Source organism: Polypterus senegalus, chromosome 11 (assembly GCF_016835505.1).
Source record: "Polypterus senegalus isolate Bchr_013 chromosome 11, ASM1683550v1, whole genome shotgun sequence".
Taxonomy (NCBI): Eukaryota; Metazoa; Chordata; class Cladistia; order Polypteriformes; family Polypteridae; genus Polypterus; species Polypterus senegalus.
Window position 1 is genome coordinate 83338294 of NC_053164.1, and position 22384 is coordinate 83360677.

General features: G+C 36.2%; 1 protein-coding gene across 8 annotated transcripts in view; it reads right to left on the minus strand.

Moving 5' to 3' along the window:
- LOC120539266 (neurexin-2-like) overlaps positions 1 to 22384 on the minus strand; it is a 2018463-nt gene that overhangs the window by 749903 nt on the left and 1246176 nt on the right. For all 8 annotated transcript variants that reach the window (XM_039769182.1, XM_039769181.1, XM_039769180.1 and 5 more), the window contains one exon: positions 11136 to 11255. In XM_039769182.1, the coding sequence (XP_039625116.1) occupies positions 11136 to 11255 (120 nt within the window). The remainder of the gene's footprint in view (positions 1 to 11135; positions 11256 to 22384) is intronic.

The window sequence follows — 22384 nt, forward strand, 5'->3', positions numbered from 1 at the left end:
AAACTAGGCTGACCCACCTTTTAAGGCGACTGACTTTTAAGTTGACCACTTCTTAAGGCAATTCAATATGTAGATCAATTTGATATTTTATACAAACTCATTAATTTGGTTATATTACATTTGAGCGGTATTACTTTAATACTCGTAGTTTCTGTTATTTTTGTGATGAAATATAAACTTTTTTTCTATATTGAGGTCACCCTTTTGAACCCCCCTGATATTTACTACGCGGTGAGGCATTTGTACTCCATCAACATTAATTATTTCCAGAGACATAATTTTGTCTATTTTTCCAGCGCATCGCGCACAAAAGCAAGGGAACGATGGGAGCAGCAGAACTCTGCTCACATCATGTCGCTTCGTACTGCAAGCTGCAAGTAGTAAGTCTGTGATAAGCGGAATACCGCTACGCTTTCCACTCACGGGACGGAAGGACAATCCTGACCGCTTTTATACAGTATAGTAAAAAAGAAGAAGAAGATATCGCACAGTCTGGAGTAGAAAAACATCTTTCACCTGGAAAAACGAAACTACAAATCCCATCGTGCATTGGAAAATGGACGGGGTGTGTGTGAAACTCCGCGCCTGCGTAGCACTCATGGGACAGAAGGACAATCCCGACCGCTTTTATATAGAAGGATGCCTACAGAATGAAATATACCTTTGGAAATCAAATAATTAAAGTTCACACAGGCACACACATGCACAACCCCTGCCCAAACCCACACTCACACACATACAAACCATATTATTTATTATATTATATATATAATATAATATATATTAAATATTATTATTTATTATTTTATACAATTTAATTTTTTTAAATCACTAGATCAACTGAAGATCTTAAATCTTGTTCTTCTGTTTTATTTCTTACTACTTTTTTCTGAGAAAAAAAAGATTGAAAAATGTTCTAGAAATAAAAAATTGTAAAATGTACAGTATAAGTGTTATTTCATATTAATATATAATTGTGTAAGTTGATACCAAACATCTCTCAAGACAGTTAATCGAATGGAATTCCTTTTATTTAATAATGAAGCAAGTACCTGAGGACATGCATTCATTTTCGAAGTCAGAAACTAACTGATATGTCATTTTGTTGAAGCAGAAACATTGAAAACATACGTCAATAAGATCTTGGTACAAATAAGATATTGTAATGGCTAACAACCTGGACGCACTGGATAATCTCCTCTCATTGGCAAATGTATTATGTTCTTACATTACTATACAACTAAACAGTCAAAGAAATATATATAGTAGCACCTCCTATAAAATAATCCTTAGGCCATGTATTTCCTGCTATTTATCTGACAAAGCGAAAATGCATTTGCACACTTCCAATTATATTATTAAATGTATGGACTGCAAATAAAACACACTATCCAAATACCTGATGAATAAAAATATTGTAAATTTAATATGTTTTAATTTATGTTAAAAGGATGGCTACTAGCATGTGTTTGAAGTGATAATATGTTCTCCATTTACACTCTATTGTAATGTACTGTTTTTTTGGCTCCCAACACATCCACCTCAGTAATAAGAACTTCTCATGGTACATATAAGAGTGAATCTTTCAAGCGGCAAACACACAGACATTGTAAGTGTTTTATATGGATTAGTTACACTGTCTATAGTAACAGTTTCTGTTTTTGTTTCAAGGCCACACAAAAATCCCTTGTGATGTCAAATGAACCCTGCACTGAACCAGACTATTCTGTTCCATCTTTGCTAATTCAGAGTTGTTTTGGAAAACAGCCAATTCCTTCCATATTTTACTTTGGATTTTGTTTTTCCACCCATTTTCCTTAAATTAAATGGGGTTTTTCTCCATCTGTTCAATGTTACACAAGACTGGGACAATCATAAAATGCAAAATTAATATGGTAGAGATGGTTGTAATTTTCATGAATTTATTATTCTTTTTATTAGTATTTTTAAGTTTTTTCACCACTATTTTGAGTCATCTTCATGGACATTTTGTGTTTCTTGCTACATCATGTTGTCATATTATTAAGTACGTGACATCATTAAGTCTTTACTTAATTATGTCATCATTCACTTGCTATAAAGCATGGTGGTGTCTGGAAGCTCATGCCTAATTTTAAGACTGAAGAACATCTAAACCTTGTGAAGATCATTCTTATTTATATGCCTAAATCCTTTCAAGGGTAAAAACACCTATCATTTTGCATTTGCCAAGTTCAGCAGAGTAGAAATTGTTTAATGTTAATTTTACTTTTCTACTCTGGTGAAAACTTTAGATTCATCAAAAATCTAAACATCTGGTTTTCAATGAAAATCGATGTTTTAGGGCCCCCTGATACCGAAAACTTTGATATCTTGATGATAGGTGTGTGTGTCTGTCTGTGTGTCACGGTTTCTTGAGGACGGTCTAGTGCTGTATGTGATACATTGGTACCTGAGGTTCATTTTTACTATAAATGAAGCAAGAATTATTATTTTTTTAAATAAATGTTAATATTTTTAGGTATGGTAGGTTTTTTGTAATATGGTCTCCATGACAATGTACATTTGTAAACATGCAAGTATTTTCTGATAGGGGCGCTAGCTCCCTGGTTGGAATAAGTTCTTTTGTAATTGCGGCGTCTTAAGTAACCTGAACCTAAATAGATTATAAACAGGCAACATTCCTCCCTTAGTGATACGGTGGTAAGAAATCAAATAAGAGAAAATAAACCGTCATTAAAGAAAGCCAAGTTATGCAACATAACAAACGGGAAGCCATAACAAGACCTTTTTGTAGAGTCTGCCAATTTTGTCGCTACACTGGAAGGATTTTCAGGATCGGATGGCGTTATCTCCCATCCTACATTGATGGATTAAAGGCCAGAAGTCCCCATGACCGTCATCATCAAATTCTTCCATGAGAACCATGAAATTAATGAGGACTGATTGAGGTCATTTATGTTAGGTAGAATACCTAGAGGTCTTCTATAGGGGGCTCGTGGCCTAGAACCCCTGCAGGTTTTTATTTTATTTTTTTTCTCCAGCTGTCTAAAGTTTTTTTTGTTTTTGTTTTTTCTGTCCTCCCTGGCCATCTGACCTTATTTTTATTCAATGTTAATTAGTGTTCCCTAATTTTAATTCTTATTTTGTCTTTTTTTTCTCTTTTTTCATCATGTAGAGCACTTTGAGCTACATTATTTGTATGAAAATGTGCTATATAAATATTGTTGTTGTAGAGCTAAAATGGCTGGATGGAAAAATACCAAACTCGAAACTTAAACCCGCTATGAAATGATGATGTGCAGATTAGTTTTTGAGCCAAATCAGGCAATAGAAAGAGGCACTCCAGAGGAACCCTCAAATACTGTAATTCTGCAATTAATTATGTATTATTCTCATCAAATGCTATCATAATGACCTATTTTATGTTCAGAAACATCAGCATCAGAGTGGTAAATAATTACTGAAATTATAAAATAGTTTGGGTAACTTTGTTCCTAGGGCGCAAAGCCTACTGACATTGATGTATGAATATTTTAATGTTAAGAAACTAGTGAAGCTTTTAGTTATCAACAGCTTTATGCTTATCACTTTATTTTTATTTTGGACATATATACATTCATACAGCCAATACAGGGCGCAAGGCAGGAAACAAATCCCGGGGAGGGCGTCAGCCCACCACAGATACAGCATGTCAGTGTAACTGAGCAAAATCCAAGTGAAGGCGAAATTGATTACTATATTTGTCATTTCAACAAAGCAATGTTTCAACAAATTTGTTTTTCTCTGCAATTTGCAGATGTCACACATATGTCACTTTATCAATTGAAACCAGTAGCTTGTTTTCCTCAGTGCCATACAGTTGCCATGATACTGATCCCTGGAGGGACAAGTTAATTTTAAAAACTGGGTGTCAGTCCTGTAGAGGTTTATAAGAATTTAGTCTATCTAGGCAAATATAAGGCTCAGATTAGGGAACACTTGACAGCATGATCTCATGGCAAGGACATGACTCTCCCAGTGGAAAAAATATTCTTTATATTGTAATTCAGTCGATACACAATTTTTATAATACTTGTTCTGATTTTTTGTTAGGTAAATATTTCATTGACAAAAGACAGAAATAACTTGTGCAGACAATGAAAAAAACATGTGTCTATACTGTTGAGTCATGATTACTTTTAGAGGAAATTTTAAAATGATAAACAGGGTACATCTTTATAATCCACGGGACTACATACACCAGCAGTACCTGATTAATTTACTTTACTTACAATGTCATCTGTTAGCTTTATTTTAGAAGTAGAAGGCATCCTATAAGATGAAGACATAATGTATTGTCAGATTGCCAATTTGCCAGTCATTGTTGATATTCATTTTTGGCATACATTATTTGGAATCTGAGATAAGATAAAAAAAAAAATTTGTCTTGCTTAAATGTGAATTACCTTTGTTAACATTCAGTCAGCTTATATGTTCATTATTTATGAATAGACCAGTTTTAGAAATAAAATAAAAGTGAGAAATACATTTTGCAGTGTTCTTACAGTAAATCTGATCCCAATTCTGCTAAAGATCCACACAGCTCTGCTGAGTTCATCATGTTCTCTCATCTGCAACACAATATTCTTATGTCTCTAACAGTCAGCCTAGCAGAAAATGACAAGATGAAGCTCTGGGTGACTTTCCCGTGGTATCTTGATTTTGAGAGTCATTTTTCTTCTTGCTGTATCAAGCTAGACAGCACACATTGATGATCAAGGCTAGAAGGGATCTGAGGAGGCTCACAAGGGAAATCAATGATATATTAAATGCCATTGATGCTGGGCATTGACAACCTGCGATAAGGTTGGTAGACAGCATATTGCTGTAATTGGCATCAATGGTAATTTGCATCAGGGAAAAAGGCATTACATATAAAAATCTAGAGAGGTAAGGTGACAAATGAGCACTGTATGATGGTCTGTGTGAGTCAAGAGAAGGTCCTTTACAGTGGCTTGAACTGGATAATGTAATAAATGAAAATAACCTCAATGAATATCTATAGCAAGCAGAGTTCACCTGAAAAAGAGCTGCTTCAAAACATTGCCAGAATTGTACTTAGTAAGCCTCATATCACAGTTGCATTACTGAAGACTTCCGCATAGTTAAAAAAGTACACTCAGGTATTCTTAATGTAACTTGCTGTAGAATACAGAAAAACTACGCACACTGGTATGAACTATAAAAAAAATAAGAGAATGAAAAAAGAGGTGACAAGTGGACCCAAAGGCAGAAGATCAATTATTTTTATCTCCACAGCGGATAGTGGGCTTTATTCCTTAACTCAAGATAGCTCCAGTGTCACTCCACTTTTCTAACCCATTGCTTCTCTGAGTAAAATGCTGGAACTTAAATGATGTTATGTGCTTTTTTTTTTTTTTGAAAGAATGGAAAATCTACAGTAGGTTCAGAAATAATCATAAAACAGGCCTCTCTGTCAATTTATTATAGGTACAGTATACCAACAGACACAAAGAAAGTTGTACTTTAAAGAAATTAACTGAATTTACTAAATACCAGAATATAGAAAACTACACATTCAACATACAGTATTTTAGACATAAAAAGGCAGATGTTGGTTAAAGCTCTCAAATCAGATGGCCCAAATGACTCTATATTCTAAATAAATGGATGTGGAATAGCTAAAACTTGTGTTCAGTATTTTTCAGTTTTTCATTTTCCCTTTTTCTCGTACATGTTTGGTCTTATGGAAACTAATTTATAAATATATAACACTAAGGGTTGTCTTTCTGCAATGCAAAAACTCACACACTTCTGGGCTTTGAGCCTTGATCTTGGTCTCAATTGACAGCTAATGCCATGATACGCACAACACGACCCATGAATTACATGTATTGGTCACTTGGGCCACAAAAAAGGGCTTTGGGTCCATCTCATAGCAGGCAGCACTGGGGACGCATGCCATAGCTAACATGACAGACAGATCAGTATGCACCACTGACAGGTAAAGCTCAGCATTGAGTGCCATTGTGACAGACAGCCACATTGCACAGGTTAACTAAAAGTCACACATAACCAAAGAGTTGGAGGGACGGCCTTCCTATGGCACGTTAGTGGGTGTCAGGTCCATTGATCACATGGCATGTCGGTTAGGAAAACAGCCAGATGAAATAAAGTAGGTGACATCAGATGGCAGTAAGGGACCTGGGGACTGTGGACCTTGCTAAGTGACCTGGGGTACTGTGTTTCGTGAGAGGTGAATGCACCACCTTTCTTTGAGGATCCTAGATCTGATTATTATTAGTACAGTAATGTTGTTGGATAGTAACATGCCTTAATGCCTGCCTTTCCTGTGGCAATTGTTTTTGCTGTAACTTGCTAGAAGGGTTAGTGATGGCTTAAATCTACAGGCCTATTTGAGGCCTCAAATCAAATTATCAAATAAGTGGAAGATGCCATCTGTTTAGATCTGCAAATTTCCATTGAGTATATTAAAGTACACAACACATATTGGTAGGATGCTCTTTATTAAACTTTGCATAAAATTGTTCTTTGTAAACTATTTTTAAAAGCATTTTGGCCTGCATAACTCCAGCCTAGATAATGGAATTCCTAGCAGACAGAGGTCAATGAAAACTCATCATCCACACAGTGTATAAAAACTTGAGTCTTTTAAGGTTGTTGCTCTAGACTAGGACCACCCAAATTGTGACCCAGAGCCCAAAACTGCCAAATTGGCCATTTGTTTTGACCTGCATGGTAGCTTTCAAAAGAAATGCATGTTAATTTTTTTTATGCCATAAATATAAGCCATTTTCTTTGCAATACTCTTAAATCTATTTAGGATCTGCTTCTTTAATTATTAGTAAAGCAGTTTGTAACATTTAACACATTTTAGAAGTATACGTTATCTTTGTGAATCATTATAACCAAATCGACTGCTGCACCTAACCTCAATCTCACTTCTTAACATTCTGAGTTAAGATAGAAAATCGACAAAGTACAGGACTGGACATGACTAACCATTTTTATCCCACCCCCTTTAGAAAGGTTTCATTCCACTTCCGGACTTAAACAACTTCAGCCCAACTTGAAGCACTAAAATTAGACTCTGTGTCACAAAGCACTGGGTCAGATTCTGTGGTTCCTTCCAGAATTCTTGCATCGAAAGCATCAGTCAAATGAAGCATAAGTTCAATAACATTTTGCCAGGGACAGTGTCATATGGTTTGGAAATCTTAATAACTAAAACCCACGCAAATTCTGTTCCTCTGACTTTTAGGTCAATTGTTACATTTTTTTTTAATTGTAAATCTCACCTCAGTTTGTTCTTTGATAGCAGTGTGTGGGTGGGTGATGCTTTAGACCATAAAAGTCTGGACTGATTAGTTTGTCCTAAAAATGTAAATATACATTTCATAATGTAATATTAATAGCTTTAAAATAGCCAGTTTGAAAGCTCCTCTGCATCGAGAGGAGCCAGATGAGGTGGCTCGAGCATCTGATCAGGATGCCTCCTGGACACCTCCCTGGCAAGGTGTTCCGGGCCCATCCAACTGGGAAGAGACCCTGGGGAGGACCCAGGACATGCTGGAGGGACTATGTCTCCCGGATGGCCTGGTAACGCCTTGGGATTTCCCTGGAAGAGCTAGAAGAAGTGGCTGGGGAGAGGGAAGTCTGGGCATCTCTGCTCAAGCTGTTGCCCCCATGACCCAACCTTGGATAAGCGGAAGAGGATGGATGAATGGACAGTTTGAAAGCACTGTCAACATTGGCAACAATTTTACCTCCATCACCACTAATATTAATACAGCTTTCAAAGTGACCAGAGCATGTTCTGCTGTTTCTACACTGACTGCTATATAGATGCACACACTTCTTAAAACATTGAAATGCAGCTCAAAAATAATGATTCACATTTATTCAGCAACTGAAAATACAGTAACTTTAATAAAGACTCAATCCATTGTGGTCCAACATCATATCCTTAACCACATTCCATTCTCACAAACTTAGTTTCTCAGGATTTCGATTGACACATAAGGTTTTGTCAATTAGCTTGTTAATAATAATGTTTTGACATGATCTAGAACTTGTGATTAGACTAAAAGAACCATTATAATAGGAACCATCTCTGTTTGGCCTTCATCCCTATAGGCTGGGCTCACTTTTAGTGTAACATCAAATATACTAAAGTAACCATCACATCATTAAAGGTTCAAGTAACATTACAGTGGCTGAGCAGGACACCTCCAGTATGTACATAATGAGTCGGCAGATGTGACAAAAGGGTTTAGTGACAAAAACCTAACCCTGAACATTAACAAGACAAGATAATTCATTGTGCCACAGACAGTCACATTTTAAACAACACTACGAAAAGAGCAGTAATGGAAACTGTTAGCTCGGTCAGATTCTTAAAGGTTACATATATTAAACAAACTGAGTTAGATTCATAATGAGATAATAATGAGAAAGGCACAACATACCTTCATATTCTGATTTCCCAGAGTAACTATAAGAGCAAAAGTATATTGCTGATTTTTAATAGGTACAAAAAGCTTTCTTATTAGTTATGGTAACACAACCACACTAAATATTAAACACACCAAGTGTCAAGATCCGGAAACCTCTGCATTTTTTTCCTGGGTATAATCTATGTTTGTCAAGACAAATAACCTCTGGGTAATCTTATTTTTATTATTGGTAGCCTTATTCTAAGAAGCAGTGTCTATAGTCTTGATTTTTAACGTAACAACTTTCTTTTTTTTTCCATGGACGCTGCCATTTTGCTGTTCAGTAGCTAGCACACAAACAAGAGGTTGAAAGGGAGTCGTGCTGGATTGCAACATCAATGCAATACTTTATAAACCGGCCTCAAAGTCCAAATTGGCAGTTATTAAAAAAATGTTTATGAAAATTTCTATAATTTGTTTCTTTAGTTTATGACTCTTTATTTTCTTCCTGACTACAAGCTTGCACACTGCCATGTTTTGATGAAAGCGATATCTCCTTTTCCTGTTTTAGTCTGTATGACTACAATTCTTGTTCTGGTCTTTCTAAGCCTCAGTCTGCTAGACTTGCCATTGGCAGAACACCAGGAGGCTATGATATCCACAGAAACATTCACAGAATTTGACTTTCTATTAACTGTGTAGATGTATTCCAAAAGATGCTATGATGAAGCATTTCATGTTGATGATTGGACAGATGGTAGTGTATAATCAAACTCAAAATGAGGAATCTCACTAATATTTCTTAACCACATGTTGTATGTTTTTTGAATAGCTGTGGAACTCTGATTGTCTGACTGTTATCCATGAGGTCTGTCAAATATCATACTTGTTACATTCCATATTGCACATATTGGAATATGACCATATGGTGCGTATTCTGTGTTGATTGGTATGTTTAACTGTTAATGTTTGAATTATTTATCTTAATGAGAGAACAAAGAGGTTCAGCCTTCTTGTGATGTATGACAAATTAAAAACGAACTACAATGGTATTTAAACAAAGATACGTATTGTATAATAACATACAATACAACTGTCATTAATGAATTATGGTCTGAATGAATATGTCACTATGAGTAATATACTTAATCCAAAGAAGACAAAACGGTACCACTCCATTAGAGGTGGAAGCTATTTGCTTTCTTGTATGGTTAACATTGAGTAAATATAAATGACAGTATTTATGCTGTGGTTCATACAGACCTCCTTGTATGCTTTTGCAAACTACGTATCTTGAGATATAACAGAAATGGAAAGGTTTCAAATATTAATAAAAAAAAAAATGTCAATATGTAAAAGAAAAAAAAAAGACCATACATGTATCCATCAATGGATACATGTAAAACAATTAATTACATCATATATTTTACCCTATAGTATAGATTACTGTTATGGCACACATCAATCCTTAGTGAAATCGCTTGAACCAGCATACAACAGGACACATTATTACACTCTACTGGCATGACGAATTGTGTTTACTCTATGTAAATACTGTATATATGAAGTATGTTCACTTTTTATATTTTTGAGATATAGTATGGAATGAAAATAAGCCAATAAGCAATTGATCACAATTGAAAGTCACACAGAAGATACAACATGGAGGAGAAAAGGACGAGGCAGAGCCAATTACTTACTTTAATCTGAAGCTTCAAATGGTCATTCCGATTGGCCAACTGCACCTATATTGCTACAAATAAGTCATGTGCTATACATGTATTGGCTGCTATTTTCTTTAGTATTAGCAGTGGATTCTAGGTTGATTAAGTTATTTCAGTGAAAGAATAAGTGTGGTTGTGGGGATGTTGAATGGTGGGAAGGGCCAAATAAGAATCAGGGATTAAGGGCTGGGAGAGGAAACCTCATTCACCAGCCATCATGTTCTTGGTACTAGTGAATATAAACATGGAGAGCCATGAAGAGACCCTCCTCAACCTCACCCACTTATTGACTCATATCTCTATGGCCCTGTTTATAGACTAGAATATAGTCACCACCCTACTGTGATAAATATTATTCAGTTTTACAAAGTTCTTCAATATCTTTTGTAATGTATTTGTGGATGCATGGAAAAAAATAATGATTAGTTTCTTATATTTACTCCTATCTGAAATTAGTTTCCATCAATTTATTTATATGAAATCAATATTAAAACATAAAATGTTTGTTTAAAAGATCTACAGATTTACTACATACTAAATATTTATGGCATTTAAATTTTTAATTTACTCTTTTGCATTTAAAAAGATAGAGAAAGATACACCGAATGTATTTAAATAAGAGGTAAAAAAAAAAAAAACAGATAACATTTTGCTTTAGGCTGAAGCATCTAATGTGAAAGGTTACAACATTTGAATTTTAGTATAGTGTTAATGTAATCTGAAACAAGCAAGCCAGCATATATAGCTTGGGTCATACTGACTGTAACAGCCTCACCTTTAGCTGAAGAGCAAAGGTCTGCAGTCTGTTGCATAAAATTGTGCCTTCCACTGTGAAAAAACATCATTGTATGATCTTTGGCAGTTCCAATGTATTATTCATGGCCACTTGCAGTAAAATGACGAATGCACATGCATTCAAATAAACAAAGAGCTTTTTAACCCAGCAAAAGCAAACATAAAGCCTTCTACTTACGGTCATTGCAGACAGAACCACCATATGAAGTCATACTACAATCACAGGTATAGCCATCCCACTGCTGAAGACAAACCCCGAGATTGGCACACGAGTCCTCTGTGCATGTTGTGCTAGGGCCTGAAATTTAGAAGAAAAGACAGAGGTGTGACAAAGCAGAATGAAAATATGAATCAACATATGAGTGGCCTAAATATCCAACTGTTTAAAAAGCATATGCATGGTGTAAATCCTATTTCCTATAAATAATGCATGTGCAAAGACAGAATAATAGACTGTCACTTGCTTGGTGCTTGAATCTGAAATAAAAAGGCCAAAAGCAAACAACAGTTTGTGTACCAAAAGCAATAAAGAATAAATAGGTGCTTAAAAAGGAGTAGCTTAAAAGGATTCAATAGATAAAACTTTAGCAGCACAAACTGGTTTCTAAAAAAATTGCCTTCACTGCAAAAAGTGCATGTACAAAAAGTAGACAAAAAACTTAATCAGGAGTCGTTCTGTTTTTATTTAGCAGAAATGTTCTTAAAGTAAGCTAAAAAAATCATAAGTACACATTTTTTGATAAGCCAATAATTCTTACAATAAGGAAAACAAACTTTAATGGCATGATATAAATACTTTTCACTTGCTTAGATTTCATTTTTTGCAGTGTTCAGCTGCCACAAAGGGTGGCTCAACCACTTTAAAAACGGCAAACAAGAAAGCTAAAACACTCAACTGGTTTTCACCACATCTCTTCCACACTTTTGTCTTTCCTTTAAAGCAATGACTCTAACTAATATTAAACAGTAGGGTCAGGGAATGTCTATTTAAACTCCATTTAGATAAGGTTCACATTCTGGCAACCCCAGTCTAACTTGTAGGAAATACTGTACCCTAAAAATGCCATTCTTGGCAATATCTAGTAGCTACATCCTATTTGGAAATTAAATGCCACATGAATGTATCCAACCAAATAGTAACTTTTAGTAACTGTTCACATGTATAAAGTTTGAGCGGTGACAATCCCTTCATCTAAAAATCAAGGACACCTATGCATTAAAGCATTCCATCTTGATTATCAGATAGGAAAGAGAACAGCAAAGGGTTGCCCACATCTTTGTTTCAAATCACTTAAAACCATGACTCCCAATCCAGTAAAAATCTATTTAGTCAAGATTATGCTGCAGGCATGGATGATGATTTCTGGTCCTTGTGTCCCCCAATCCCTCACAAGCCAGTCTAGCCGGGAGTCAGTAATCACTATAGCTAAGACAGCACTCCTGTCATATGGATTGGAACCAAAACTTTACAGAGATTATCTAGCTCTCTGCTAGATATTTAACAAAATCCAAGAAGAGAAGAGACTTACACATATGATGAGAAATGGAAAGGGAAAAACTAATAGTGCATAGCATTTTGAGATATTTGCATGTATATGGTTCAAAATGGAGATGGCACAACTTTAAAACATTCTGTAAGCAGGAGTTCATATCAGGAAATTTCAATAAAGTTAATTGATAGATTGTTCAAGGGAGGAGAAATTTGGTGGGTGGAGTAGAGAGATAAAGATAGAAAAAAAACATAGAAGTGGTTTTGTGTAGCTCAGTGCGGTATGTCCACAGTTGTGTTCTTAAAGAAATAAATATAACTGGCAAATAGTCCACAAAACTGGGGTGACCATCTCTTTGTGCCTTTCCACACATCGAAGACTCAGTCGGCTACGCTACCGAGGTCGCCCAAGACAAGAAGAACCGACGCCGAATTCTGGTAAGGAGAGTAGCGGATTCTTAGCACCCGCTCTTACAATTCTGCAAAAATACATCTGAAAAAATGTGCACACGCTAACAGACACAAGGAGGAATCCACTATTAAAAACAAAATACCCAGAATCACCAACAGTAGGGTGAAAAGTATGGCTGGATACAGTGACATAAAATACAGTACCTACTCCCTCTGAAGGTTTTCACATTCTATTATTATTCAGTATTCAATATTGGATTTAATTTGGCTTTATTACATACGGTAATTGCATATATAAAAAAAGACTTAATGTCAAAGTAAAAACAGATCTCTGCAAAGTGATGTAAATTAATTACAAATATAAAACACAAAATAATTGATCACATAAGTATTGGCCACGTTCATGTCAACATTTAGTAAATACACCTTTGGCAGCCATGACAGCATCAGGTCTGTGTGCGCAGGTCTCTCTCCATTAGCTATGCACATTTAGACACTGTAATATTTACCCATTGTACTTTGCTAAACTGCTCAAGTCCAGCCACAAATTCTTAGCTGGGTTGAAATCTGGACTCTCATAGACCTCTTGGTGGCCTCCATCACTAGTCATCACTCAGTTTTTGTGAACGGCCTGCTCTGGGCAGATTTAAACCTGTGCCATTCTTTTTCCATTTCTTAATAATTGATTTAACTGGACTCCAAAGAATTTTCAGGAACTTGGATATTTTCTCGTCTTCACCCCTTGACATGACCTTTTCGCTGAGTTATGTGGTGTGGTGTGTTCTTTTATCTTCATTGTCTCAGTTAAACCATGATACTGACTCACCATAAGATGGAAGTAAATTTACACTGCAATCAATTTAAACCTCCTGACAAGGTATAGGTGGTCTCCATTTAATTAAATATGGGTTTAGGTGTGTCATGCTAATGAACGTGAATACTTATTTCATGTTTTACAATTGTAATTAATTTAGACCACTTTGCTGAGACCTGTTTTTACTTTGACATTAAAGAGCCTTTTTCTGTGGATCAGTGTCAAGAAAATTCAAGTTAAATCCACTGTAATTCAATATTACATAATAATAAAATGTGAAAACTTTGAAAGGACTGAACACTTTTTATGAGCATTATAATTATAAGACGTTTCATGGATGAAGAGAGAGGGTTTTGATTGCTGTAAAACAGAAACACAAGTTTACTTAAAAGTGCCTTCTTTCTTACCTCCAGGTATGAGCAATTGAAATCCTTACAAACCACACTGGCTGAATGGACATAAGAAGTGTAATCCATTGAGGTCTCTTCTCTTTCTGACCAATGATGAGCCAAATCCATGAACTGGGCGTGAGAGGGAGATTCATGGTATTTATGCTTCAAAAATTTGTGGCGTAAAAGGGTTGGCCTGATGTATCACACTTTTAATTCTTCTCTTTTTTCATTTCAGCAGAAGCAGAACAATTACAACTTGACAAAATGATTCATGACAGCCCAGACTGAGTGGAGTATATTACCCTTTCAAAGGTTTGTGACCATGATTTGACTCTCATTTGGCATGACTTGTACTAGACGCTTGCCAGTACTCTTGGAGTTCCTATGTATACTATGGTTTACTCACAAAGATATACAAACAAGTAAATTGGTATCAGTGTGTACATGACTGCTTGAGTATACTCTAGAACGGACATCAGTAAATGGTGGATCACGTTTCAGAACAGGACTAAGAGACAGTTCTATCCAGACCGTGATGCATTTTTGATAAGTGAATGATTACTATTATTCCTGCAGTGCTTTTTTTGTTGAGGTAGGTGGGTGTAGACATTTCACTCCACAGAGCAAATCACGTGCATGGGCCAAGTGCACAGAAGGAAGTGACAGAAACAAAAGAATGAGAGGAAGCATGGCTTGTTCAAAAAAAAAAAGGAAAGCAGACACAAAAAAATCAATCTTTCAAAGATGAATGGATGGACCAATACATGTACATTCTTCATGCAGGTAGTTCAAAACTAGTTTGTTATATATGTTCCTAAAGCATAATAATAAAAAAGCAATGTGAATTATGCAATTATGAGACAAAACATGGATGGTTTAAGCACACATATCCACCACAGCAGTCCATGGTGAGGGCACATAAATTAAACAAAAAGAGAGCGCAATATTACAAATCCAGCAAAGTCCTCTCACAGTAATTTACATGCAATTAAAGTAGTGTGGATTTGGGGGAAACATAAAATACATTTACTGATGGGACCTGAACACTAGTGCTTGAACACTGGAGCCAGGAGTTAACTTGACAGTAAGCAAAAAGACGCGTTGTGTGGAAAAAACAAATAAACAAATCTCAATATCAGCTTCAACAGCAACAAAAAAAGACTTAAATATGAATGGAAGATATGCTGACACAACTTGATGCAGCCTATTAGAGTTGACAAATCAACAGATGTAACTAATAATGTCTAGCTTTTGGTGTACTGTATGTAAGATGTTTTTCACAAAGAAACAAAAGAACTTTGTGAAGACCTGTTAGGTGTAACACTACTTCAGACACATACGAGAGGACTGGACATGTTAAGGCTGTTAAGGAGATGCTGAGGAAGAGGAGGATAGATCTGCAACAGGATGTCTCAGTCACCAAGGATGGAGCCACTGTCATGCTAGGAAAGGAGAGAGGAACTGTGGTATGGCTGAAAGAGGACAACCCTGACCTTACCACTTAGCACTGTTTCATTCATCCGGCTGTCCTGTGAGTCAGACAGAAAGGTTTGCTGAAATAATCAACAAAGAAAAGAAACTCATCGACCTCCTAAGGACATCCTTATCTCATTAACACTGTCTACGGAAAGAATTCCTTATAAAGTTGGGACAAATGCAAATAACTTACTATTGCACATCAATGTAAGACGGCTGAGTAAAAGAAGTGTGTTGGGATACTTTTGGACCATTTGCAAGAAAAAGCAGCTTTTTTAGTGCAGCTAAAGGGTCAGAAAGCAAAATAGTTTTCACTGTTTTTTGCAAGAGGAGAGTACAGTGGATAGTATTGTGTTTTGGTGGTCCTCACATGGCATGATACTGAACTCAATTTAAAGCTGCAATACCAGAACAACTCAGTCTGTGATTTGATGACAGCTGTCTACTCCTTTCAGAGGAAACTGGAGTTGTTCAAGGATATTCTTCAAGGAGAGTGTGCACATTTCACAAAAAATGAGGGAACTGATTCAGGGTTAGGGTGATGTTTCTCCTTATGATGACTTCTTAAATAAACTGATTAGAAACATCAGTAAACGCTTTAACAGCTTCAGTCTTAGACAGCAACACATACTGCTCCATTCCTCATTAGAGATGTATGTTCAATGGTGGTCACACAGACCTTCACATAGGTACATTCTAGATATCCACAGACAGAAATTATTCATCTGCAATCAAGTGTTGCAATAAGAGAGCATTTTGGAGTAACTGATCCTGCTAGTTTCTGGCTATAGATGGTACCCTGGGGCTGTTTTTCAAGGTCTAACCAAGGTAGCACTACACATCTTGACCACATTTGGATCTATGTACAGCTGTGAGTCACCTTTCTCCACTACGAACCTCCTTAAAACAAAGTTTTGTTTCAATGACCACCAATGACCACCTACATATGTGCATGAGAATGGCTCATCTAACTCCGCTTAAGACAAGATTAAATCGAATGCCTCTCTCACTAGATGTGAAATATTGAGGTATGGGTGGGGATAAAAATTGGAAATAAAGTAGAATGGACATTAAAGAGGATTATTTATTTAAAACAATCTCTAAAAAATGAAAAGGTAGAAAAATGTAAAAAAATAAAGAGCAATGGGATAATTAAAACTTTGTTTAAAGTTTTGTCAGATACTTTTTATGTTATTTAAATGGTTCTATTTAGTTTTGCTTAAAATGTGATATGCTTTCTTTTATTTTCTATTAAACAGAGTTACTTAATTGTATTATATATTCTTTATGTTAAAGATAGTTAATTGTATTCAATACAAATACAAGGCCCTTCAAACTCAAAGTGTTCACATGTTTAAAGTACTTACTGAAAATTGACAGTAAATGCTATTAAAATGTTGTGGATTGTTTATTTTTTGAAGCACATATAATGACTACATAAATATTGGCATCTTTGTAACAGCACAAACATGAGGTTTGGACCTTGGATGGGAGAAACTTTTTGTGACTAGACCCCTTTCCATTTTAATTCAATACCACAGCTCTAGAATCTTTTTACTCTTACGATCTCTGGCACTATATGAACAGATGGACCAAAGACATTTCTTTGCAGCTTGAATAAAGCTGTGCTAACAAAAGAATTCCACACAAAATTCCATGGTCCCTTTATTGTACATGGAATTTTATTTAGTATTAGTCCAGTTTTAACAGTGTCACATTGGTAGAAATTCATTTTGTGTTTATCTTATACTGCAAAATTGTTTCAGAAAGCTCAGCAGCTCTAAAATCAATCAATCGGTACTTTGTATGACATTTTTCAGGGTGAACCATTGCAAAGCTCTTTATATAATAAAAGTGCAAATACAGTCATTACAAAACAGTGCTTATGAGAAAAAGGAGAAATGAAATATTCTTACATCTCAAGGGACTTATTGCACATGAGATTTGTGATAGAGGTTTAAATGGATGTTCTTTTCTCTACATGTGGAAAATGGTGTATTACACAGGGGGCAGAGGGAGTATAATGTGCAGAGGCAGAAAAGCACAGGATTATTGGTATCATTTATAAAAAGTAAAAAGCTGGCAAAGTTTATATGTAAGGAACACATTCTAAAAGCATACAGATGACCTCAACATTACTAAGCAGTTACCTCTGCTGTCTCACAACTGCAAGAGCCTGGATTTGAATCTCTGGTTGCAAAATGTCTTTTCTATATCCACCCATTTTTTGTTTGTATTTTCCTTTTCCATCCTAAAGATCTGTATGACATGTTGATCGGTGTCTTAAAACTAGTTTAGCATATATGCAATACAATGAGTTGGTATGCCATCAGTGGTTGGCTACTAACGTACTCCTAATGCTCTTCAGGATAGACTTTGGCCTCCCAGCAATTTTAACAAACACTGTGTTAACACTAGAATTACCAGGGCCTACGAAAAAACTCGTAGATCCGGCCCACCTTAAAGCCCATCGCACCTCTCTGTCAGCATCTTTTGTCCTGTTAATGTGCCAATAAAAATAATTAGCAAGCAGCCTGCTATTCCATCCCCCACCACTGCAGAACATGCACAATATTCTCTCAGATCATGCCTTGTTTGATTATCTGGGAGTGAAGTGCTGGAGTTTTAGAGTGGAAATAAAAGATCGTTATTTGGAACAAATGCATTTCGTGTGTGTTCTGGTTCTACAATAATCTGTGTAAACACATTGTTAAAACAGAAATGTTTTTCATATTTTAGTAGTAAATAACGAAATGTTGGCATAAACTATGTAATGTGTGAAGCCTGAAGTCCAAAGATCAAATAAAACACTTTCACAAAAGGTTCAAGGATGAGACAACAGCATCTGTGGCGTAGTGGTAAGATTTGCTGAGTTGTAATCAAGAGTCTCCGGTTCAATCCCGACTGACTCCTATATTTGCCATTTTCAGTAGTGAGCTGCTCTTATTGTTAATATTATACAGTACACACATACATTTGGTTTGCGTCTGTAACAGACGGTGTACATTTATAGTACCATTTTTTTCACTTTTATTCTCTGTCACAATCACGATACGTACTACTGCCCTAGGGATCTGACGCTGTTAGTTTTTATCTGAAACTGGGAATAACTGCAGATGTGAGTGATGTTTTGAGGCAATGGAACTGGACATTCTCTGATCTGGAGGGATGAAAGCTGACACACAAACGCTGGTGAATCTGCCTTATTCGTATCTCACCGTCACTTTAATTTTTTTTTATTCAGTTTATTGAGTGTTCCTGCTCACGCTGAATTAGTATGCACCTTATGGTCTATGATGTCAAAGCCGCACTGACAAAAAAAAAACAGAGACATAGGTATATATGATATTTGGAATTATTCATTTTATGACCTGTACAGTACAGTTCGGAAAACATTGTGGCATAGATGCAACATTATTCATATTATTCATATTCATTCGCATAACATCTTGCAGTTGTAGTTGGTGACCGTATGTTTTTTTTTTTCCCCGATCTTGCCAGTCTCTACGCTGCTGTATGGTGCTGTTTCTTTTGTACTCCAGGACAAGCAGAGTAAAGAATAATACAGAGAGGTCAGTTCAGCGCTATATGCAATCATGAAATTCAAATGTTAACAGTTCACACACACGTAAGGACCGTCCTTCCTACATTTACGACATGTGTACCTGTTGCGATGTGCACACTTTTTGTAACCTGTGTAAGGTTTGAGGCCAAATTTCACTCAATGAGCACTGCATGTAACTGGGCATCTATCTGTATAGGTAGTCATCCATTTATGACATATGCATCTTACGATCATTCAACTTACAACCGCTACGGTGTATCATTGGCAAGCATGACAGTTTTCGCCATGCCAGCTCCATATGCTGTGACTCATTCATTTTGATTTCAGTTTATTACCTGCAGCAGTTTTGACTATGTTCAATTATATTTGTCTTACAATTACAGGAAAAAAGACAAATAATTTTGACGCAAAAATGAAGGTGATCAAGCTGTATGAGGGAGGAGAGATAGCGAATGCCATTACATGTGACTTGAAGTTATCACATTGTAACTGGTGTTCATTCATGGCTTTGAATCCTGTTAACCCCCGAAGCTTCTGCATTGTGACTCACAATGTGCCTCTTTGTGTGAACCTGCATGATGGGGTAATGCAAGCACACTAAACTCATTAATCTGTCAATAATCTGTTATTAACAGGCTGAACTCATTAAAGCAGAAAATATGAGTGCTCAAACTCTGCCGGTACAATTCCTCCAGTCACAGTTAACACAATGAACACTGGGATGATGTAACATAACATAGACAAAGAAAGAATTTGTGATGCTTTTAAAGGTTCAGCAACAGTAATAACAAAACAAAATAATAAAACAATGATTACAACAAAGCTACACAATGTGCTAAGGATGGTGACAAAAAAGGATTTAAAATAATATGACTTAAGGGAGTTATGCAGTACTATATATACGGTCAGGTTTAAATACATATACCAGTCTGTCTTATGTCTGGTCCGTTGAAACTGAACGTGGTTGTAAATCGATGACTTTCTGTACGTGAATTTGCCTTTTCTTTTTAAAATGATATGCTCTGCCACCCTGTGCATGGATGCTCCAGTTTTCCTCCTGAAATCTAAAGATGTTCTGTAAGTTTGATAAAATACCTATTAAAAAAGAACAAATTCCAAGGAGCTGTCTACCATTTAAATCCGAAAATCCAACACCTTACGGATGTCTCCACATTCTAGAATTATTTGCTATACCATATCAGGTGGGGTTTATAAAAGCAGGCACTTGTCAGCTTTCATCTATTGCTGAGAGCTGCTTTGTTGTTGAGAATCATAAATAAAATAACATTAAAGTAGACTGGGTGCCCCAGCAGCTGTAGCAGAATAAATGTGTCTGTTGATGGAACATGTATGTCTATAAGGTGTCCAATTCTGTAGCTATGAAAGAGTACAATTCTTTTTCGCCATGAATGTGCATAGTCACACAACTAAAATGTGCCTTAGCCCTCTTTAATGGCTTTTTATAACAGCACAACACATTCTATTGAATGGTCCAGGGTTGGTTTTTATATTGTGCTAAATGCTGTCAGAAAAGGCTGCAGTCACTGCACCCCTGAAGTGGAATAAAAAATACATAATTTGTATTTGCATGCACTACATCTCATAACTGGCTATAACCTAGGAATTTTTAACAGGTGTAAATCAATTACTGAATGTCACACTTTTCAGATCCTTTTAAAACATTACATTTTCAATGAGTACAGGCCATTCAGTACAACAAAGCTCACCAATCCTACCCACCTAATTCCTCCAAAATAATATAGTTTTGTAGGTCCCTGACCTTCTACTTTATACCTCACTAAAAAAAACTGAAAAACTTTTTAACATTTGTGGGAAATTTACCCTTAGCAAGTTTCCAGCTGTGTTCCTGTTGAACTAATTCTAAAGTAACAGCCTGGATCTACTGTCCTAATTCCTTTCATAATTTTGAAAACTTCGATCCCTAAATTGTTTAAATCCTACTTGGTAGTTTGTACTACTCAAGTATTTATTTGTGATTACTAAGTACACACTTCAACCAAGGCATTATTTACCAACTCCCAACACTTTCTCTTTCAATTAGTGTGGTAATGATCTGTTCATCCTATAATATGGTACAATGTAGATTTTTAATATAAACCAGCAAGCAATTGTTTCTGTTATCATAATGCATATATGAATACATGTACTGTATAAGGAGAGAGACAGACAATGGTACAGAAATACAGAATAGAAACATGGTGTAGATGTATGCACAGGAGAAAGTGTGAACCCACAAATACAAAAAAGGTGATCTAAACATGAAAGAAAAGACTAGCCAACTTTGGGGAACTGTTCCAAAAAAAGAAGTCAATATAACATAGTTACATAAGCTTGTCTTTAAACAAAATTACTCAAAAGATTATGGTGGCACAATAGCAGTTTGGTTAGCACTGAGTTTGATTTCTTGCCAAGTCACTGTCTGTGATGAGTTTACTTGTTTCCCTATGCCTGAATGTATGTTCTCTGAATAACTGGGTATCCTCCAACATCATGACACTTTTTCCATTATTTTCACTGGCAATGGTAAATTGCAACATTAAGAGTAGTTCTGTATTTATGTCATGTGTTAGACTGACATCCCATTCAAAATTGTATCTTCTCTTGGGTCCAGTACTGCTAAGATTACCTCTGCTTACCTTGAACATTAGGTTCAGAAAACTGAAGGATGGACAGGTGTAATCTCAGTTTCAAAGTTATAGACTGACACTATTTTAAAGGCTCGTCTACAACATTTTGTTACATGTTTGTTGTCTGCAGTGAGGCTGGGTGGTTGGAGGTCTCAGTGCAATTTGAATATGTTTTTCTGCTATCATGTGTGACAAGCAGCCACGGCCGTTACCTGGATGGATGGACTGTGGGAGAGAGCATCCACAAGGCACTACCTTCCCGGGACACTAGAGGGCAGACCTCTGAGGTTACTGTGGCACCATGGATTCCCACAGGGCATGCTGAGAGCTGAAGTTTAGCACAGCCCTGTTGGGTTCCGTGGGGGCTGCCAGGGGGAGCTGTAGAACTCTACTTTGGGTTTCCATCACATCTAGGAGTAGTTCCAGACCTTGTGCCTTGTGGATGCTCTCCCCTCAGGTCCTTCCATCCAGCTAGCGTCCTGGCTGGGTAATGGCCATGGCCACCCGTCACACATGCTTTAACAATCATATTTGTATAAAAATCAACCAATAAATGTATGGCTCATATGTGTATATTTTATGTAAATAGAGTGTAAAACATTACTTTGCTACATATTATTCTATATTTTATT